This window comes from Periophthalmus magnuspinnatus, chromosome 5 (genome assembly GCF_009829125.3).
Source record: "Periophthalmus magnuspinnatus isolate fPerMag1 chromosome 5, fPerMag1.2.pri, whole genome shotgun sequence".
Classification (NCBI taxonomy): domain Eukaryota; kingdom Metazoa; phylum Chordata; class Actinopteri; order Gobiiformes; family Gobiidae; genus Periophthalmus; species Periophthalmus magnuspinnatus.
Genome location: NC_047130.1, coordinates 14,518,969 through 14,537,154, shown reverse-complemented (window position 1 = coordinate 14,537,154; position 18,186 = coordinate 14,518,969). Strand labels below are relative to the sequence as shown.

General features: G+C 40.6%; 2 protein-coding genes across 2 annotated transcripts; one reads left to right on the top strand and one right to left on the bottom strand.

Moving 5' to 3' along the window:
- Nucleotides 1–227: 227 nt before the first annotated feature.
- Nucleotides 228–4,709, bottom strand: tpgs2 (tubulin polyglutamylase complex subunit 2). Its single transcript, XM_033966492.2, has 7 exons — nucleotides 4,552–4,709; nucleotides 4,373–4,452; nucleotides 3,390–3,477; nucleotides 2,700–2,834; nucleotides 2,502–2,615; nucleotides 1,663–1,826; nucleotides 228–871 (listed from the first exon to the last, which is right to left on the bottom strand). Exons 1-7 carry the CDS (start codon nucleotides 4,625–4,627, stop codon nucleotides 674–676), a joined length of 855 nt encoding a protein of 284 aa, XP_033822383.2. The 5' UTR covers nucleotides 4,628–4,709; the 3' UTR covers nucleotides 228–673.
- Nucleotides 4,710–5,250: 541 nt separating this feature from the next.
- On the top strand, nucleotides 5,251–16,801 carry kiaa1328 (KIAA1328 ortholog). The gene is made up of 13 exons (XM_055222081.1): nucleotides 5,251–5,327; nucleotides 5,563–5,598; nucleotides 6,526–6,776; nucleotides 7,482–7,570; nucleotides 8,289–8,404; nucleotides 10,473–10,561; nucleotides 12,319–12,612; nucleotides 12,784–13,001; nucleotides 13,487–13,678; nucleotides 14,433–14,504; nucleotides 14,592–14,644; nucleotides 15,493–15,556; nucleotides 16,466–16,801. The coding sequence occupies exons 1-13, from the start codon at nucleotides 5,273–5,275 to the stop codon at nucleotides 16,704–16,706; spliced, it is 1,770 nt and encodes a 589-aa protein (XP_055078056.1). The 5' UTR covers nucleotides 5,251–5,272; the 3' UTR covers nucleotides 16,707–16,801.
- The last annotated feature ends 1,385 nt before the right edge of the window (nucleotides 16,802–18,186 follow it).

The following is an 18,186-nucleotide window of genomic DNA, read 5'->3' as shown; positions in this document are numbered from 1 at the left end:
TCAGGTGGTGCTTCACTGGATTTTAAAAGTTCATTCACCTTGACTAGACTTATTTAGTTCAGTTACCTTCAATTACAGCAGCTATTGTTTTTAGCTTGATTTAAACTCACCCCCTAGTGTTCCAGCAGTTGGAATCATAGTGCCCTCTACTGATGTTTGTGTGCATAACAATCAGAACTTATTAATAAATATACATTATTTTATTACATCATTTGAACAAAAATTACAACATGAATTACCAAGACAAAAGTGCAAAAAATGATTTGTTACTATGGAGATCCCTTATGTTTTAGGCAGCAGTGCAAAAGCCTGTAGCTCATAGAGAAGCATTAGCCAAAAACAACATTGATAATACATTTATATGGAGTCAGAATACTTTTGAATGAACGCTGAGTCTAACCCAGGTCTAAACCAAGATTATACCAGATCTAAATTAGGACTAAACCAGGTCTAACACAAGTCTAAACCCAGTATAAACTAGGTCCAACCCAGGTCTAATCCAGGACTAATCCAGGACTAATCCAGGACTAATCCAGGACTAATCCAGGACTAATCCAGGACTAATCCAGGACTAATCCAGGACTAATCCAGGTCTACACTGGGTCTAAACCATGACTAAACCAGCATTTAACTGGGTCTAAACCAGATCTACACCAGACTCCCCCCTCCTCTCTCACCTCCTCACTCCCCCTCCCCTCCCTGCTCCAGCCCTCCCTGCCCCTCCCCCTCCCTGGCCTGAGGGTTTCTTCTTTGGGGGAGTCTTGGTCTTGGCTTTGAAGGCTCGACTCGGGTCCAAGTGGTTCAGCGGGGGGTCGGAGATCGGGTCCTGGGGATCAGCGAAGGTCAGGGGCTGATACAATGATGCCCACTGCTGGAGACACAAAAGAGTCCCGGTTCAGTCCCAAGTTAGTCCCAAGTCAGTCCCGATATAGTCTTGATACAGTCTTGATTTTGTCTAACAACTATACCTTATGTGGACTGGAACCTAGGCAAGGTCTAAACCGGGACTAAACCAGGACTAAACCACAACCTGAACCAATTCCAAACAAGGATTAACCAAGTCGAAACAATGGCTAAACCAACCAGGACTAACCAGGGACTAAACCAGATCTAATGCTAGTGTAAACCAGAACTAAATCAGGACTAAATTAGGTCAAAACCAGGATACAACCAGGACTATATCAAATCCCAACCAGTTCTAAAACGTGACTAATACAGACCAGGTTTGAACCAAGACTAAACCAGGTCCAAACCAGGGCTAGACTAGGAGTAAACCAGGATTAAACCAGGTCTGATGGGACTAAATCAGAACTAAAGCAGGTCAGAACCAGGATTTTTCAAGGACTAAACCTCCTCCAAACCAACTATATGCAAAGTCCAAACCAGGACTAAACCAGATCCAAATCAGGACTAAACCAGGACACAACCAGGACTAAACTAAGTCTACAAAGTCTCAACCAGGTCTAAAACATAACTAATCCAGGTCTAAACCAGGTCTGAACTAGGACTAAACTAGGTCTATATTCTATATCAGGACTAGACTAGGAGTAAACCAGGTCCAAACCAGGACCAACCTAGGTCTAAATCAGAACTAAAGCAGGTATAAACCAGGTCTAAAGCAGATCTAAACCAGGTCTGAACCAGGCGTAGATTGGGTGGTACCTTGGCCTGGGGGGAGGGTCCATAGGGGGTAAAGTTGTAATGCCACTCAGGAAGGCCCAGGTGAGTGATCATCAGTCTGTAGTAGGAGGTGAATGAGGAGGTGAGGAAGTGCCAGCCCAGAGACCGGTCCAAGAACCAGACTTCACTGCTCTGAGCCACTACACCTGCAAGATATGACAAAAACACCACTGCTCTGAACCACACCTCGGACTAAATCTGGACTAGATCAAGACTAAACCAGGACCAAACCCAAGACTACATCAGAATTAGACTGGGCTCAAACCAGGACCAAATCAGTACAAGTATTAGAGCAGCCAATACCAGGTCTAAAGAAGTTTTAAATCTTTACTAAATTAGTTCCAAATCGGTACTAACCCAGGTCAAAACCAGGTCAAAACCAGGTCTAAAACCAGGACCAACCCAGGTCTAAACTAGGATTAACCCAGCTCCCCTGGGCCAAACTGACACTGAGATAGCTGCCGTTCTGCATGTAACATTTTAGCATCCTGGATCCATAAACAAGCAGGTGAAGTGTCTTGCCCAAGGACAAATCATTTGCAGTGTGTGGGGATTGAACTGCCAACCTTCTCGACTTCTCAACTGAGGTCAAATCCTTTTACTTTTGTTTATTTAAACTAAAAGAGAAGGTGTTGAACTTTGTGACAGTTTTTGTTTCATGTGGTTAGGCCCAGAAATTACAGAGATACTAACCATAAACCAGGTGAACACATCTGACAGTAATCTGACAGTTACACCACACTCCACCTAAGAATTTTGACCTGTCCAGTTGCATTATTTTAATAATGATCCACCATTTGGGCACTGGCACAGGATTTTACCTGGAGTGCAGTTCTTGTAGACCAAACAGACTTTTCCGTTTCCTCCACAAGAATCCAGCTCAAAAATCCGACTGCGAGAATCAAAATGCGGAGGAGCTGGAGACCAAGCTGAGCCTGGAGAAAAACATGTTACATGAGAGAATGGGAAGGCATCTGACATACATGGATTTGAACAGTGGTAGGGCATCTGACACAGACCCGGTTCCTTCTCGTCCCAGTCCAGGTCACAGAGGGAGGGCGCGTTGGGGAGTGAGAACAGAGACACAGGTGGCATCAGAGGAGACAGGCGAGAGACACTGTTCAGCTTCATACAGCCCAGAGGAACGCTCTCATCTGAAACAACAGAGAAAGAAACACTTAAACTCCCTCCTGACCCACGGGATGGCATCTGTCACATGCGATGCATGTGAGGCTCATTCTTGGACATCTTGTCCAATGTTTTTGTTATTAAGAATAATTCAGCATTACGAGTGTTATATTTGATCTGAACATGTTTAACTCATATCTGGAGACACAGAGAGGTCACGTTTAAACAGTTTTTTTTAATGCTGGTATGTCATCAGAATGTTCAAATATAAAGTCAGCTTCCATACATTTTGAACCTGATCAAAATACTAATGGTTTTAAGTCTTTATAACAGAATTTCCATGGTAGAAATGTCAATTAGGTTCCTTTCCAGCTATTGTTTTGTGCCTTATTTAAACTGTTTCCTTCCTTAGTGAAACACATGATGAGAAGGTCCAGTTGCACCCTCTCCAGCTGCAATAGCTTGTGTGCTCAGAAATGTATTATTTTACTTACATAAATCAAAGTATGACAAAATGCACTACCTGTCAGTCTGAAATAATAATTCGTACATTATGAAGTCTGTAAGAAACATAAACATACTGTCTAATTTGACATTCCAGTTCAGTGTGAATCCGTCTGTAGTGAGGTAGAAATCCCGCAGATCTTCAGGCAAAATACACGCCCTTTTCTGGAAAAGAATCAGTACTAGGAATTAGTTCAACTGATGCTAATGGAGATCTTAATAAGCATTAAACAATAGAACCTTTAAATGTCCTATATTACACAAAAATTGTGTAATATAGGACATTTAAAGGTCCTATAGACTCTGATGAGCTTTAAGCCATGTTATCTCCTCAAAAACATACCCGGAGTTATGTTTTGTTTCATTCACAAAACACAACCCTTTATTAGTCTGTCTACATCTCCAAAGCTCAGTATGCTCTCATCCACATTGTGATGTCATAAAGCGGTAGTTTTCAAGTGAACAGCTACCTTTTGCCTTTAATTCAGTAAAAATTGGAACTTCCAGAGCTGAAATCAGTTTTATGGAGTTTAAAAACGCATTGGAGAATTTCCTGGATTACCAGCACACATTCGCTGTGTCATTGTGTCGATAAGCTTCTGGAACGTCACCAGATTGATTTCCATCCAGTGTTGCATTAATTTTTCACCAAGATCTTGCACTGATGATGGTAGAGTCTGACCGCTGCAAAAAGCCTTCTCCAGCACATCCCAAAGATTCTCATTGGGGTTAAGGTCTGGACTCTGTGGTGGACAATCCATGTGTGAAAATTACGTTTTATGCTCTTTCACAATTTCAGCCCGATGAATCCTGGAATTGTCATCTTGGAATATGCCCGTGCCATCAGGAAAGAAAAAAAATCCATAGTTGAAATAATCTGGTCATTCAGTATATTCAGGTAGCCAGCTGACCTTATTCTCAGAGCACAGACTGATGCTGAACCTAGGCCTGACCAACTGGAGGAGGCTCGTACCTATTTGCTTAGTTAAATCCAAGTGGCGACGTTTTTTGGCCAGGCAGTGCATATATTTGAGTGCAGAACAACAATAGCACATCTTACTTGCTCCCAGGACAGCAGACTTCGCTTCTCCGCTGGTTCTCTTTCTGCAAAGCGCACATCAGCTACGCCCGGCATGTTTTCTGCACAAAACAAAATTATAATTCATTCCTTACAGCGAAAGTAACCCCTGCTAAACCTCCAAATGTAGGTTTCTGGGCTAAAATGAACGTAACACGCACCGAGAATCCGTATAATCCCTAGAGTCAACCTTTCCGCGACTCCTTTGGAAGCCAAATTATCTTTTACTTCGTCCATTTTGAAGAATTTGTTTAAAAAATTACAGTTTTTCAGACAGTAGCATCCTCTCCTCCTGTTACAGCCGCATATAAACAACGGAAGTACACACCGACAGACGAGAGCATCAGCGAATAGGAGCCCAGTATTTCAGCCTCTCAGCCAATCAATGTGTGAGTTTAGTGAAAGAGGCGGGCCCTGAGCGACGCTTGGCTCCGCTCGAGTAGGATACTAAATTCTCGGCATTTCGTCCGGGGCGGGGCTTAGCGTTACGTGTCAGTTAAAGCTGCGTGCCGCGTTTTCCCTAGGAGAGTGAGTTCATTTAATAATCAGTAGATGTAATTACAGCAAATTCTATTAAGAGTCAGCAACATTTACAATATTCTTAAACAATACATTTATTTATTTATTTATTTTTATTTATTTTTTATTAATTTTTTTATAATTTAGTTTTGGCTAAAAATTGCATCTGTTTTGTCAAGATTGGATTAGCAGACCTTACCAAAAACCCTTAATTTACCTTTTCATAGACCTAACCCTGATCCTATAAATGTGTGCATGTGTTTGTGTGAAGTGGTTGCCATGGTTGCAGTGTAACGTTATGTTCCGCCCCCGGACGAAATGCCAACCTTTTTGGAGTCCCGCGGGAGTGGCGGTTGATTCAAAATGGCGGCATCGAAAGCAAACCTGCACAAAACGGGAATATTTTGGATAAATGATGGTGAATTTCGCTTAAATAAACGCGTGATTTATACTGGGACATGTTATAAATGTGCTCTTGTTTAGTATGCGTGTGGAAACACATGTTATACATGTTTTGGGGGGTTTAGTTTTAGTTGTTAGTTAGTTTCGAAACTTTGTCTTATTCCAAAGATGTATCAGTTATTCCTTTATATTTTCTTGGATTTGTTAACAGTAAAGTTATATTGAGTTATATCTGTTTTTTTCATGTTTAGTGTCGGACGAAGAGCAGCCTCTGGCGTTTGTTCCTGGTAAGCAAAATTCAATATAATACACAATTTTTACCTTAAGTGTATATGACAGATTAGACTCATTTAACTAAAACTCAGATGACATCACTGGAAATAAGGTTTTACTACTAATCTTGCCTAGTTTTGCAATTTTGGTGAAGTTTATAGTTTTACTTCCTGGTTGGACACTGCAACAGATGTGATATACATCGAGGTAATTCCATTTCTATTATCTAGCAACCATAATGTAAACAATAGTTCTGATGTAAAACTATGATAAATATTTACCACAGATACGACCACACCAAACCAAGTCAATATTAGAAAAACATGTTACTCTGTCAAATGCACTTTTAAGTTACTGTACTGCCCACAGAACATCATATTTTATTATTTCATAGACAATGTTCAACATAAGCTTAAACCTTTAAATTATCTCAGTTTTGTAGAATAGCAATAATACTAGTTAAACTTTACAAGTAGCTAAGCAGCATCATATTTAGAAAATACTCTCTACATTTATTATTGTCTGTGTAGACCCTCAGTCGTCCAGGTCTGGTACATTTATTATTGAGAGTTGCAAAAGAATGCATTTTATGGGTGCAAGATTAGATCTATAATCTCATGTTCTGAAATGTCCCTGTGTGTCAGATGCCCTCCCTATGTGTCAGATGCCCTCCCTATGTGTCAGATGCCCTCCTTGTGTGTCAGATGCTCTTCCTGTGTCTCCATGGGGCCTTATTCGGCATAAAAACCTGCTAACTCTGTAGTTTAGATCTGTACAAACATGTTCTGAAATGTGATTCTTTTATTAGTTTGTCAGTTTGCATTTTAAACACGCCCACACAAAAAGACTGAAATTTGAACTTTGAACAGAATCCGGTTATTAAAATATAAATTGAAAATGGCAAGTTAGTTATTTTGTCTTTGTCCAATTTTTGTTTCTAGGTGTGAACAGAGGAATTCCATTTGTGTCTGCACCTCACAGCTCAAATAAAGGAAGAACCAGGCAGGAGCAGGCTGCAGTGAAAAGGCCGACACTGAGATCCACACCCAGGCAGAGGGAGAGGGGGAATTCAGGAGGGCACAAGCTTAGGCAGAGGGAGTGTTCAGGGGGCAGCAGCTCAGAGAAAGTCCCCCTCTCTACACTGGAGGACCAAACTGCAAGAGGACCAAATGTTTTTCTACAACTGTCACAGGTGATGTTACGACTATATTTAGAAGAATGTGATACATATATTCTGCAAAATATACTTTATAGAGCTTTTAACTATGTTGTAGTCATTTCCATCTCATTGAGTCTCTAAAGTTGTACAGTATTTGGAGCGATTCATGTTTGACTAATCTTTAATCACTTATTTTCAAGACACCATTTCGCAGATCTACCCGTTTTCACTTCCACTGGTACACGCCCAGTGTGACTTTCTTCTCCAGTTTTATTTTCTTAATCAGTGATACTTGATTCGGCAGCGTCACATGATCATTTTGGTACAAATGAAAATGATATCCACAGCAATTCATAGAAGGCTCTGGCAGCATGCTATGCTTTGTTGTGATGATGTTTATGGTGACGACTTGTTTCTTTTATTAAGTTGTTTTATATGAATATTGCGATTTTAAAAGGTCCAAATTATAGCATAATGATCCATGAAAATATGCCAGAAAATATGTTGGAGTTCACAAGTCAGTTCTTTATTGTCAGATTGTGTTAAAATAAACCTCAGGTAGACAGAGCAGTGCTTACAGTTGGCATCACACCTCTAGGGAATGTTGATGAGATCAGCTGCAAAGTATCGATAGAACCAACAATCTCTGCCAGACACAAAGTTTTATTGTATCGCCCAGGTTTTTTTTTTTTTTTTTACTCAAACTGAAATGTTTCTAATGTGTTTTGTTGTGTTCAGGTGGAGAGAGAGAGGAGCCATATCTCTCTTAAAGACCTGTGTCCTGAAGATAAGAAGAGGATTGCCAACCTCATTCAGGAACTGGCCAGGTACAGGCCTGTGTATCTCTTTAACTGCAGATTCTTTGGTACAGCACGGGGCTGTTCCATGAGGCGAGTTAAAGCCAAACCCTGGCTTATTTGGGCAAACCAGGATCATCAAATCCTCGGTTCTGTTTCATCAAAATGACCAGAGTTGGTGCAGCGTCAACAATTGACCCAAGATTCTGACTGTCAAGGCTATTTTACCTTTGTCTCTATTAGTGTCCAAAGAAACAGTTGAATCAAAGGTTTCAGCAGGTCCGATCACACACCTGTCTCTGTCTGATACATTTAAAACATGATGTTTGAGTTGCATGTCCTGTAAGACTTTTAATTATCAGCAACGGGATCCCTCTCACTGGACTTACACCTCTTTAGCACTGTATTCATTTAAAAGGCACTAATCACAAAAAAGCCTAGAGCCAGTATTTTATTCATATGATCTCACGCATTTCTGTCATACAGCATTAAGTTAAAACATTGAATTGCTCTCTAGGTTTAATGTTTAAACACTTATAAAGTTAGCCTGTATTTTAGGCCTATACTGTGGCTGTTGGTGTGAGGAACACAGACCACAGAGACACAGTGGATGGTTTAAGGGATTATACTTGGTATAATATGTTTTTAGGGTGAGTGAGGAGAAGGAGTTGGAGCAGTGATTAGACAGTGGATTGTTCTGCTTGTTGGTGTTTGAAATAATGTGGTTGTCTTCATATTTTTCTCTTAGGGTCAGTGAGGAGAAGGAGGAGTCAGTCCAGCGCTTCTTGGATGAGCAGGGACAGTTTGAGCAGAAGATTCTGGAGCTGGAGGCGCAGAATTTGATCATCGCTAAGGAACGAGAGAGTATCCTTTCAACAGTGGATCTATATCCATCTATGTATCTGAAAAAAACAGCAGGACTATTCATATTTCAAGAACAGTGTTTTAATTTAATATACTAGAAAGTGTGTTTAAAGATAAAATACAACCCCAATTCCAATGAAGTTGGGACACTGTAAAACTTAAAAAAAAATACAGAATACAATGATTTGCAAATCCTTTTCAACCTATATTGAACTGAATAAACTAAGAAGACATGATATTTAATGTTCAAACTGATGAACTTTACTGTTTTTATGCAAATATTCACTCATTTTCAATTTGATGTCTGCAACATGTTCCAATAAAGCTGGGACAGGGGCATGTTTACCACTGTGTTACTTCACCTTTCCTTTTAACAACAATCAATAAGCGTTTGGGAACTGAGGAAGTTGAAGCTTTGCAGGAGGAATCCTTTCCCATTCTTGCTGAATGTACAACTTCAGTTGCTCAGCAGTCCAGGGTCTCCGTTGTCGTATTTTGCGCTTCATAATGTGCCACACATTTTCAATGGGAGAAAGATCTGGACTGCAGGCAGGCCAGTCTAGTATCTGCACTCTTTTACTACAAAGCCGCACTGTTGTAACACATGCAGAATGTGGCTTGGCATTTTCTATTTGAAATAAACAGGGACGTCCTTGAAAAAGATGTTGCTTGGATGGCAGCATATGTTGCTCCAAAACCTGCATGTACCTTTCAGCATTAATGGCGCCTTCACAGATGTGTAAGTTCCCCATGCCATGGACACTCACCCCCCCCATACCATCACGGAGGCTTTTGAACTTTGTGCTGGTAACAATCCGGATCCTTTTCCTCTTTGGCCCCGTAGGATACAATGTCCATGAATTTCAAAAATAATTTGAAATGTGGGCTCATCAGACCACAGCACTTTTCCAATTTGCATCAGTCCATCTCAGGTGAACTTGGGCCCAGAAAAGCCGGCGGCGTTTGTGGGTGTAGTTGATTTATGTATGATTTATGGCTCTTTGCATGGTACAGTTTTAACTTGCACTTGGAGATGTAGCAACAAAGTGTGGTAACTGACAGTGGTTTCCTGAAGTGTTCCTGAGCCCATGTGGTAATATCCTTTACACATTCATGTTTTTAATACAGTATTGCCTGAGGGATCAAAGGTCATGGGCATTCAATGTTGGTTTTTGGCCTTGCCGCTTACGTGCAGAGATTTCTCCAGATTCTCAGAATTTTTGATGATATTATGGGCCGTAGATGATGAAATCCCTAAATTCCTTGCAATCGTATGTTGAGAAATGTTTTTCTTAGACTGTTGGACTATTTGCTCACGCAGTTGTTCACAAAGTGGTGAACCTTGCCTCATCCTTGCTTGTGAATGACTGAGCCCTTTGGGATGTTCCTTTTATACCCAGTCATGACACTGTCCTTAACCTGTTCACCTATGGAATGTTCCAAACAGGAGTATTTTAAGCATTCCTCGACTTTCCCATTCGTTGGTGCCTGTGTCCCAGCTTTATTGGAATGTGTTGCAAGCATCAAATTGAAAATGAGTGAATATTTGCATAAAAACAAAGTTTATCAGTTTGAACATTAAATATCATATCTTTGTAGTTTATTCAGTTCAATATAGGTTGAAAAGGATTTGCAAATCCTTTTCTAATGAAGTTGGAATTGGGGTTGTGACATCTGCAAAAGCACACTTTGTTTCTCATTGTTTTATAAAATAAAGCATTTTAAAAAATAACAATACTGGGCAAAATGGAGTGTTAAGATGAAATATATGCAACAAATTGTATAAAATGAAATGAGTCAAATCAAAATTACTTCACCATAGTCTCCCCAAAATCTATGGCAAACACTGGATCATGTTTGAGGAGGAGATGGAATGGCACCAGACTGATAGCACTCTGTGTAAATTTTACAGAGTGCTATCAGTCTGGTGCCATGTATGGTTTACACTGTAAAACATACATAGAGACATCAGTTTGAACTTGCCAGGCTATAATACAATAGATGCATAGTTTATATAGTGTATATTCTTAGTTTTGTACCTGTATTGGTCCTTAAGCCTTGGTGACAGGACTCCAGCAGCAGTACAAAGAGTGTCAGGAGCTGATGGGCCTGTACCAGCTCTACCTCAAAGAACAACAGGACAAACTGGACTCACAGGTACAAATGGAAGAAATACCCCTACAGTTCAAGGAAGACTAAGTATTACTTATGCAATTTTTATTTTATTTTATTAAACCGGGAAAGTCCCACTGAGATCACTATTCTCTTTTTCAAGGGAGTCCTGGACAAGACAGCAGCACAAATCAGAGAGAGATCACTAAAATACACAAACATGCATGTGTAGTACCCCTGGAAATGGGGAATGTTGCATCCCTGAAAATAGGAAAAAAGAATTATGAGAGTGGTTTATAGTTGTTCCTCTTACACAGAAGTTTAATGCAGTGAGAAACAGTGCAAAATTCCCCGAGTGGTGGGTGATTGTGGTGGCATTACCAATCACTAAAGGAATCCCAGGCTGAGTAGCTCATTACTGATGATATGATTACAATTCCTTTGAATAGCAAAAGACGACGTTTAAATCTGTCAACTGGACAAATCATTGTAGGAGTGAAGACGTTTCGCTGCTCTTCCAAGCTGCTTCTTCAGTTCTGGTCAGGTAGCTGGTGGACTTGAATTTTGATTTTAGTCCAGTTGTCATCCACGTATCGATACCAATGCATGGGTGGAGTGCCTGGAAATGAGGCCAATACCTCCTGTTCAAAATTTAAAGATCTGGAAACCTTTAGTGCACATATTAATGCTGTAGATCCAAACATCAAGGTCACACGGGAAGAGGCCAAGGAGAACAAATTGGCCTTCTTAGATTGTGCAGTAACTATAGGAGAGGACTGGTGTCTCCAGGTAGAAGTCTTCAGTAAATCCACACACACATTGACCAATACCTGCTGTTTGATTCACACCAATCACTGCAGTACAAACTCAGAGTTATCCGTACTTTACAACACAGAGCTCAAGTGTTGCCCACAAACACAGGAAACCGTGAAAGAGGAGCAACATGTGGAGAAAGCCCTCTCTGCTTGTGGATATCCAAAATGGGCCTTCAATAGATCTAAGAGAGCCAAAAAAAAACAGGACAACAGGGAATCTGAACCCAGAAAGAAAGGCAAACCTGTCTTTTTCAAACCTACAAACACTTGAAGACAAAAACTGGTTCACCCACAAGATAAAAAGTGATGTGGTCTACTCCATTCAATGTAGTGAAGAGTGCAGTGAGCGTTATATTGGAGAAACTAAGCGGCCACTCCATAAGAGGATGTACCAACACGGATGCGAAAGCCTCTGTGGACTTTAGTCCGCCGTACATCGCCATCTCAAAGCCACTAACTACTCCTTTGAAGATAGTGAGGAACAGATCTTAGCCAGAGAAAAGAAATGGTTTAAGAGTATTTTTAACTGTATTTATGTAAGGCTTATGTAAATGACTATTGCAAACCTTTTACTATTTTTAACTATTTTCTCTCTTGGCATGAAATCACATTATGACTTGCATCACTGTATATAAGAACAGAGCATATTATTAGGGGCATATAATATATAATATCATTCTAACCTATCACACATGGATGACATCTAATCCTCTTCAGGTGTGTTTTCGATGTGTAATAAATAAAATAACAATACACCCTCTTTAAAAAAATAAATAAATACAAAACATAGATCTCATTTCCAAACTTGTCATTAATTTTAACTGACTGCAACCAGTGGTTTTAGTTTCCTGAATGTCAGTGCAGATACTGAAAAGCAACTATCCGTTTTTGTGCTAACCATTTTATATTGTTATTGTTATGTTATTGTTGGAATTATCTAGATTATTGATTAATCTTAAAACTTTCCTTTGTTATGTCTGTGTCCAGATGAGAGCAGAGGAGGCCTCACACAGCAGCACGTACGGCTGTGCAGACAAAGCTAATAGAACGAACCAAGCTAACGCTAACCTAGTTAACGGCTCAGTGTGTGATGGCTCCTACCTCAGCCTGGCCCCCGCTCATGGACACCAGGCGCATTTCTGTCCTACTACCCATCATGCAACTGTCCCTCAGCCACAGCTCCAACATCTACTGTCAAACCACCACCCTACGGCCCAGTACCACCATCCTACTGCAGCCCTACACAGTCAGGTCCTACACCCTCAAGTCCTATGCCCTCAGGTCAGCACCACAACCAAATGTCAAAATGTGTCTTGCCCCAGTGCAGATATACTGTATAAGCAACTCTTGAGGTCCAAATAAGTCTGCCGTGTTTATTGTCCGAGAATTTGCACTGCACTGTTAGCATGCTAGTTGTTGTCTGACTGCACATGTGTTTTGTTTTTGGTGCAGCACCTACACAACTCTGCACCACCCTCTGCCCCCCATCCCAGTGCAGGCCATGTGACGAGTGACGCCATCCTCCCTGTGAGCACCGGGGCCTGTCAGTGCCACCAACCCAAGCCAAAGGAAGCTCTCTACTCCCGTGATCCAAGTACAGATGCAGACCTGGGTCCAGACAGCGGATATGAGACCCAGCCAATGAACAAGACCTGCAATAAGCACCAGAGGTAAGGAGGGAGGGCATCTGAGACACAGATACAGGTGGATGGGAGGGCATTTGAACATAGACTGTGTAAAGAAGTGATCTGGGGGCTCAATATGAAACTCATCGAGGCTAGTAGTTATAGCGGCTAATCTGGAGCCCAGTTCCATATTTGGAATTCCGACCGTGAGTAGCACCTAGGTACAGTAGGTCTGTTATTAATGTTCATATCTTGATTTAGTGCTAAAATAGAGAAATAAGTCACATAGAGCGGGTTATGGTCAGAATGACGAGCCTGGCAGCAGCAGTTACAGAGAGAGGAGCCACAGTTATTCAATAAAAAGTGAATTGGAGCCAGAGTCGATGGATCTGAATCGTGCACATGATCACTTCCTGTTTGGAATGCACCCATTAAGCTAGCTATGTCTATTTATATATACAGTCTATGTATCTGACACACCAGAATATGGGAGGATGGGAGAGCATCTGACACATGTCCCCTCCCTTCAGGTCAACTGCAGGCTCCTCCAGTCTGGGTCTCGAGTCTCAGGACTGGGACCAGAGGAAGAACCAGCTCCTGATGCAGAAGATCCAACTAGAGGAGGAGAGAGAGAGACTGCAGAGGAGGCTGAGCGAGCAGGAGCAGAGAAGGAGCAAAGAGGAGCAGAAGAGGAGCCAGGAGGAGAGTTCACAACACAACAGGTAAAAGGATTGAATAAACATGCTCCTCTCTTCCTCCTCACCTACTTCTCTGTTCATTGAAACATGGATCTCACTAGCCTCACTTTTTCCTTGCACTGTATATCATATTATCAGTAATCTGCAGATAAATGTCTTATTTAAAACACAGTGAAAAGTGTTGAAGCCTGTTTAAAGCTGTGATGAGGAGCAGCATTCAGTGAGTGTTGTGTGGGTTTGACACACCTCATAGGTCTGTCATGATCATCAACTTATTCTATATATTTCATAGGAGGAACAATATTTTTGGGTGTGAATATTTATTGTGTGTATTTATTCTTTGCACTACTGGGACGTTTTTGTTTATGTTTGCACTATATGATATATTGAGCCGTAGAAGGTTGAAGACATAACTCCTGTGACTCATTACAGATGCAAATTAACGGTTAAAGTGTTTCATTCTGTTATTTTTTATTGCAGCTCATGTTTAAAAAAATGTTGCAGATTTAGAATAGTTTTTGTGGTTTAAATGTGCTCTTCAGTTTTTGTGTCAGTGGGATCAATTAGTTTCAGTATTATTGTGTATCGTCTATATTTACTTCAGCAATATATTGTACTTCTAAATGTGTTATGGTGACAGGTCTAGCACCTCATAACACGGCGCATTGATCTCACATGTACTATTACTTAAACAATATCACTCCACTGAATGACCACTAGAGGCACTCCACTAACGCCAGAGACATTTGAACGTGATTGATTTTGTCGTTTGTTCCAGATTTGCAGATCCTAAACTCGCTTCACCAGCAGAGACTGGGCCTCTGCCGTCACAGACTCCTTCAGCCTCCAGGTGACTTCAGACTGACAGTAATAACAGCAGCTGCTTGTAAAACGTCTACACAAATACATGGTTTTATTGTCTGTTCTTTTTCTGCAGGCACGCGATGAAAAACGAGCAGAAAGAGGGTTATGCCCAAGAGCACAGCACAGGTCAGTGTGGAGTTTTGTTGTCACGGTAAAGCTAACAACTAGAAGGCTAATGCTCACTTCCTGATTCTCAGACAATAGAAAACTTTATAATTAGATGCAGCCAGCACACAGTGGACTTTTTTACCTCAAGAGAGAGGTGCTTATACAATATATCTGTACTGGGGAGAGACAAGGCCATTTAAGTCACTAAATGTCCTGCTGAGTCCTGACCACTCTCTGGTTCAGAGTGTGGGGTCTGTCTGTGTGGAGTTTACATGTTTGCCTGAAGACTGGACCAAATGCGGATGTCAAATGTCACCATGTGGGCTTTAAAATTAACCTTAAAAATGGCCTATTGACTATTACTTTACTGCTGATATTAATATTCCTTGGGGAGTGTGATGCTAACTATAGGCACTACTCTGTCTGAAGCTCTGTTACTAAAGTTAGACTGTAATCTGAGCTTTGTTTTAACACAATCTGACGAGAAAGTGATTTAGCTGAACTACAACAGGTGAGCTAATTTGTGCTCTTAAACAAGTCCTTCTTAAATAACATTACAGTCATAAGCTAGCCAGCATTAGCCAACTGCTTTTTGTTGACAATCAAAATAAACAGGACCATGAATGCTTGGATTGATCACAGGCACCTGAAAATGTGCTCTTTAAATCTATTTAAGATTTTTTTTTCTTGAGTTTTCTGACAATCATCTGCAGTTACCAATGAGACACAATGCACACAAAACATTCTGCCTTTACGACATGTAGAACACCCCCAGCACGATGTCACTACAAAGTATCAATAGTCCCTCTCTAAGGCCGCTGTTCACTGCTTTATGAAACATGTCTGATTAAATCTCATTCTTCCAGAGGAGACGAGCTTCAGGAGAGACATGGACACTTCTCAACGCCCTCTCGCCAGTCCAGAGACCAGGTCAGTAATCCTCCCCTTTCTGGATTTTAGAGCTTTTAACAATGTTCTAGTCTCTTCTCATTGACTCTCTGAAGTTGTGTTTGGAGTGATTCATATCCAGTTTTATTATCTTAATCAGTGATATCCGTATGATTCGACAGCTTCACGTAGTCATTTTGGTACAAATGAAAAAAAAAAAATCTGCTGCTTGCTAGTGTGATGTGCAACAAAATGATAAAAAAATAAATAAATAAATAAAAATGGGACAAGTTCATAATTCACGACAGCCATATGTTTAAGTTGTTTAAAGAGGGGGTATTCTGAAAAATGTATTTTTCTACCTTTACCATGTTATGATGTTTTGTGTCAGTGGCATAAATTAGTTTGAGCCCTCATCAAAAACATGCCTGAAGAGGTTTTAAATGTCATCCATGCATGTTTGAGTAATCTAGCGATCTCTCACAGGCCCTATTCAAACCCTCCTTACGGTTAGCTGTACAATTGTGTACAAGGCTCCACCCACATGCCTACGTCACCATTGCTACAACCCATTGTTGTATAGGAATACAACAATTCTCCATAAATATACGAAAACATGATACAAAACTGTACACAGCAACTTGACAATCCTGATGTGATGTGCAGTAGTTTCATTAGCTATACACGTTCATTGTGTTGTGATGTCTTTAATACCCCATAGAAGTAAAATGCCACCTCTTTTTAAGGTTCTGTGGTTAGGGTTATGGTTAGGTGTCAATAATTGAGTATTAAACCAACTGCATATGGTGCTAGTGGAACTCATCATGGCGTCCCCCTTTGGCTGCAGTCACACCCTTCTCAATGCAGAGGTCATGTTTCTATGATGACAGTAAAGTTACAATAAGGAACCTTGTCCAAACCAAACCCTCAGGCATACCCTGTCTGTTCCAGACTGGACCTGTCTTTGTCTGAGTTACTGGAGATCTTCAGCCCTGTGTGTCCCAGCAGCAAACAGAGGAGCACCACATGCAGGCCTAAAGCAGCACTGCAGCCTCCTCACTCCTCCTTCAGGAACCACGCCCCTCTGATCTCAGGCCCCACCCCCTTCAGAAGCCACACCCCGCTGACCGCTGACTCTCACCTCGACCTGGAGGAGAGCCGTATCCTGGAGGACATCTTCTTTATCCTCTGACCTCAGTTTAAACAGGACTGTTTCAGAAGCATCATGGTTTTACCCTTTTATCATTCTCACACATTTATACTAATAAACTATTTATAAACACGTTTGCACTGTGACTTTTGAATGTATTTATTTGAACCGGGACAGTGCACAAAAGACATTCACTTTATATGTGTTGATGAGTTCATCAGTACTGTGTCTCTTTGAAAGGTCCAGAGCATTTTGAGCTTTGAGAGAAAAACTCAGCCTAAATACACAGGGTTTGTGTGAATGAAACAGAACAACACTGTCACATAAAGCAGAAAATGGTGTAAAGGTCCAGTTCATCATAGACATTACTGCAGCGGTTTTTACCCCCACAAAAATACTGATTTATTTTTAATTTTTATTTCAAGCCAAAAATATACTTATAAAAATACTACTACTAATAATTGGAATATTGGAATATGAGGAAGCTGTTGGGTTTGTTTTTCAAATAAAATTACCGGTAAGTGTTCGGTGTGCAATATTTTAAACCACCGCTATCCTGATAAACTATACTCCTTAACCCTGTTCTAATGTGATGAAATGTGCCACAGTGGGGCTTTAACTCTGTTCTAATGTGGTAAAATGTCCCACAGTGGGGCTTTAACCCTATGATCATACAGCGTCATCCACAGAAACTTACCTGGAGTTGTGTTTTGTTTCATTCAGACATGTTTCAGTAATCCTGCATATTTACTCATCTTCTGTATGGATCACAACACTCTGTTACACCTGGTGACATCATCAGGTGCTGCTCCTCTGGGTTTTTCGAGTCCATTCACCTTCACAAGACTCATTCTCATCATTTCCTCTCAAACAAGCCTCTTGTTTATAGCCTAATGTAAACTGCTTCACTCCTCAGTGCACCAGAAGAGTCCATGCGCCCTCTGCTGGTAAGGCAGAATTACTTATTTTCTTTTTATATCCATAATTTGAAGTTGTGTAATGTGAAAGACTGAACATGAGTCCAAATGTAAGTTTAATTAAAGTTCATTTGACAAGTTTTTATGATTCTTAAATTTTGCCTTAATCTGGTGGCATAAAGTCTGTTATAAATATAAATTATAGTTTTACACCACTCAAACAATTTGAAGAAAAGTTGAAAAATGTGTTGAAAATGACAGGAAGTAGAGAGTCCCATATTGATGACATAATAAATTGACAAACACATTTTCCTGATACTTAAAGGGCCCATATTACGCCATTTTCTGATCTCTGTTCTAATGTTTCCTCATCACAAACAGACCTGGAGTTGTGTTTTGTTTCATTCACACATGTTTAACGCACAAACCCTGTATATTTAGGCTGAGCTCTCTCAAACAGAAAACAATCTATTCCACTGTGATGTCATGTGGTAATACAGTGTTAGGCGTGTTCTATCAAAATGACGACTGGATTCAATCAGTTCAAATCTCAAAAGTTTATTCCCCTGACAGTTACAATCTAATACACGACCCGGGGTCATATG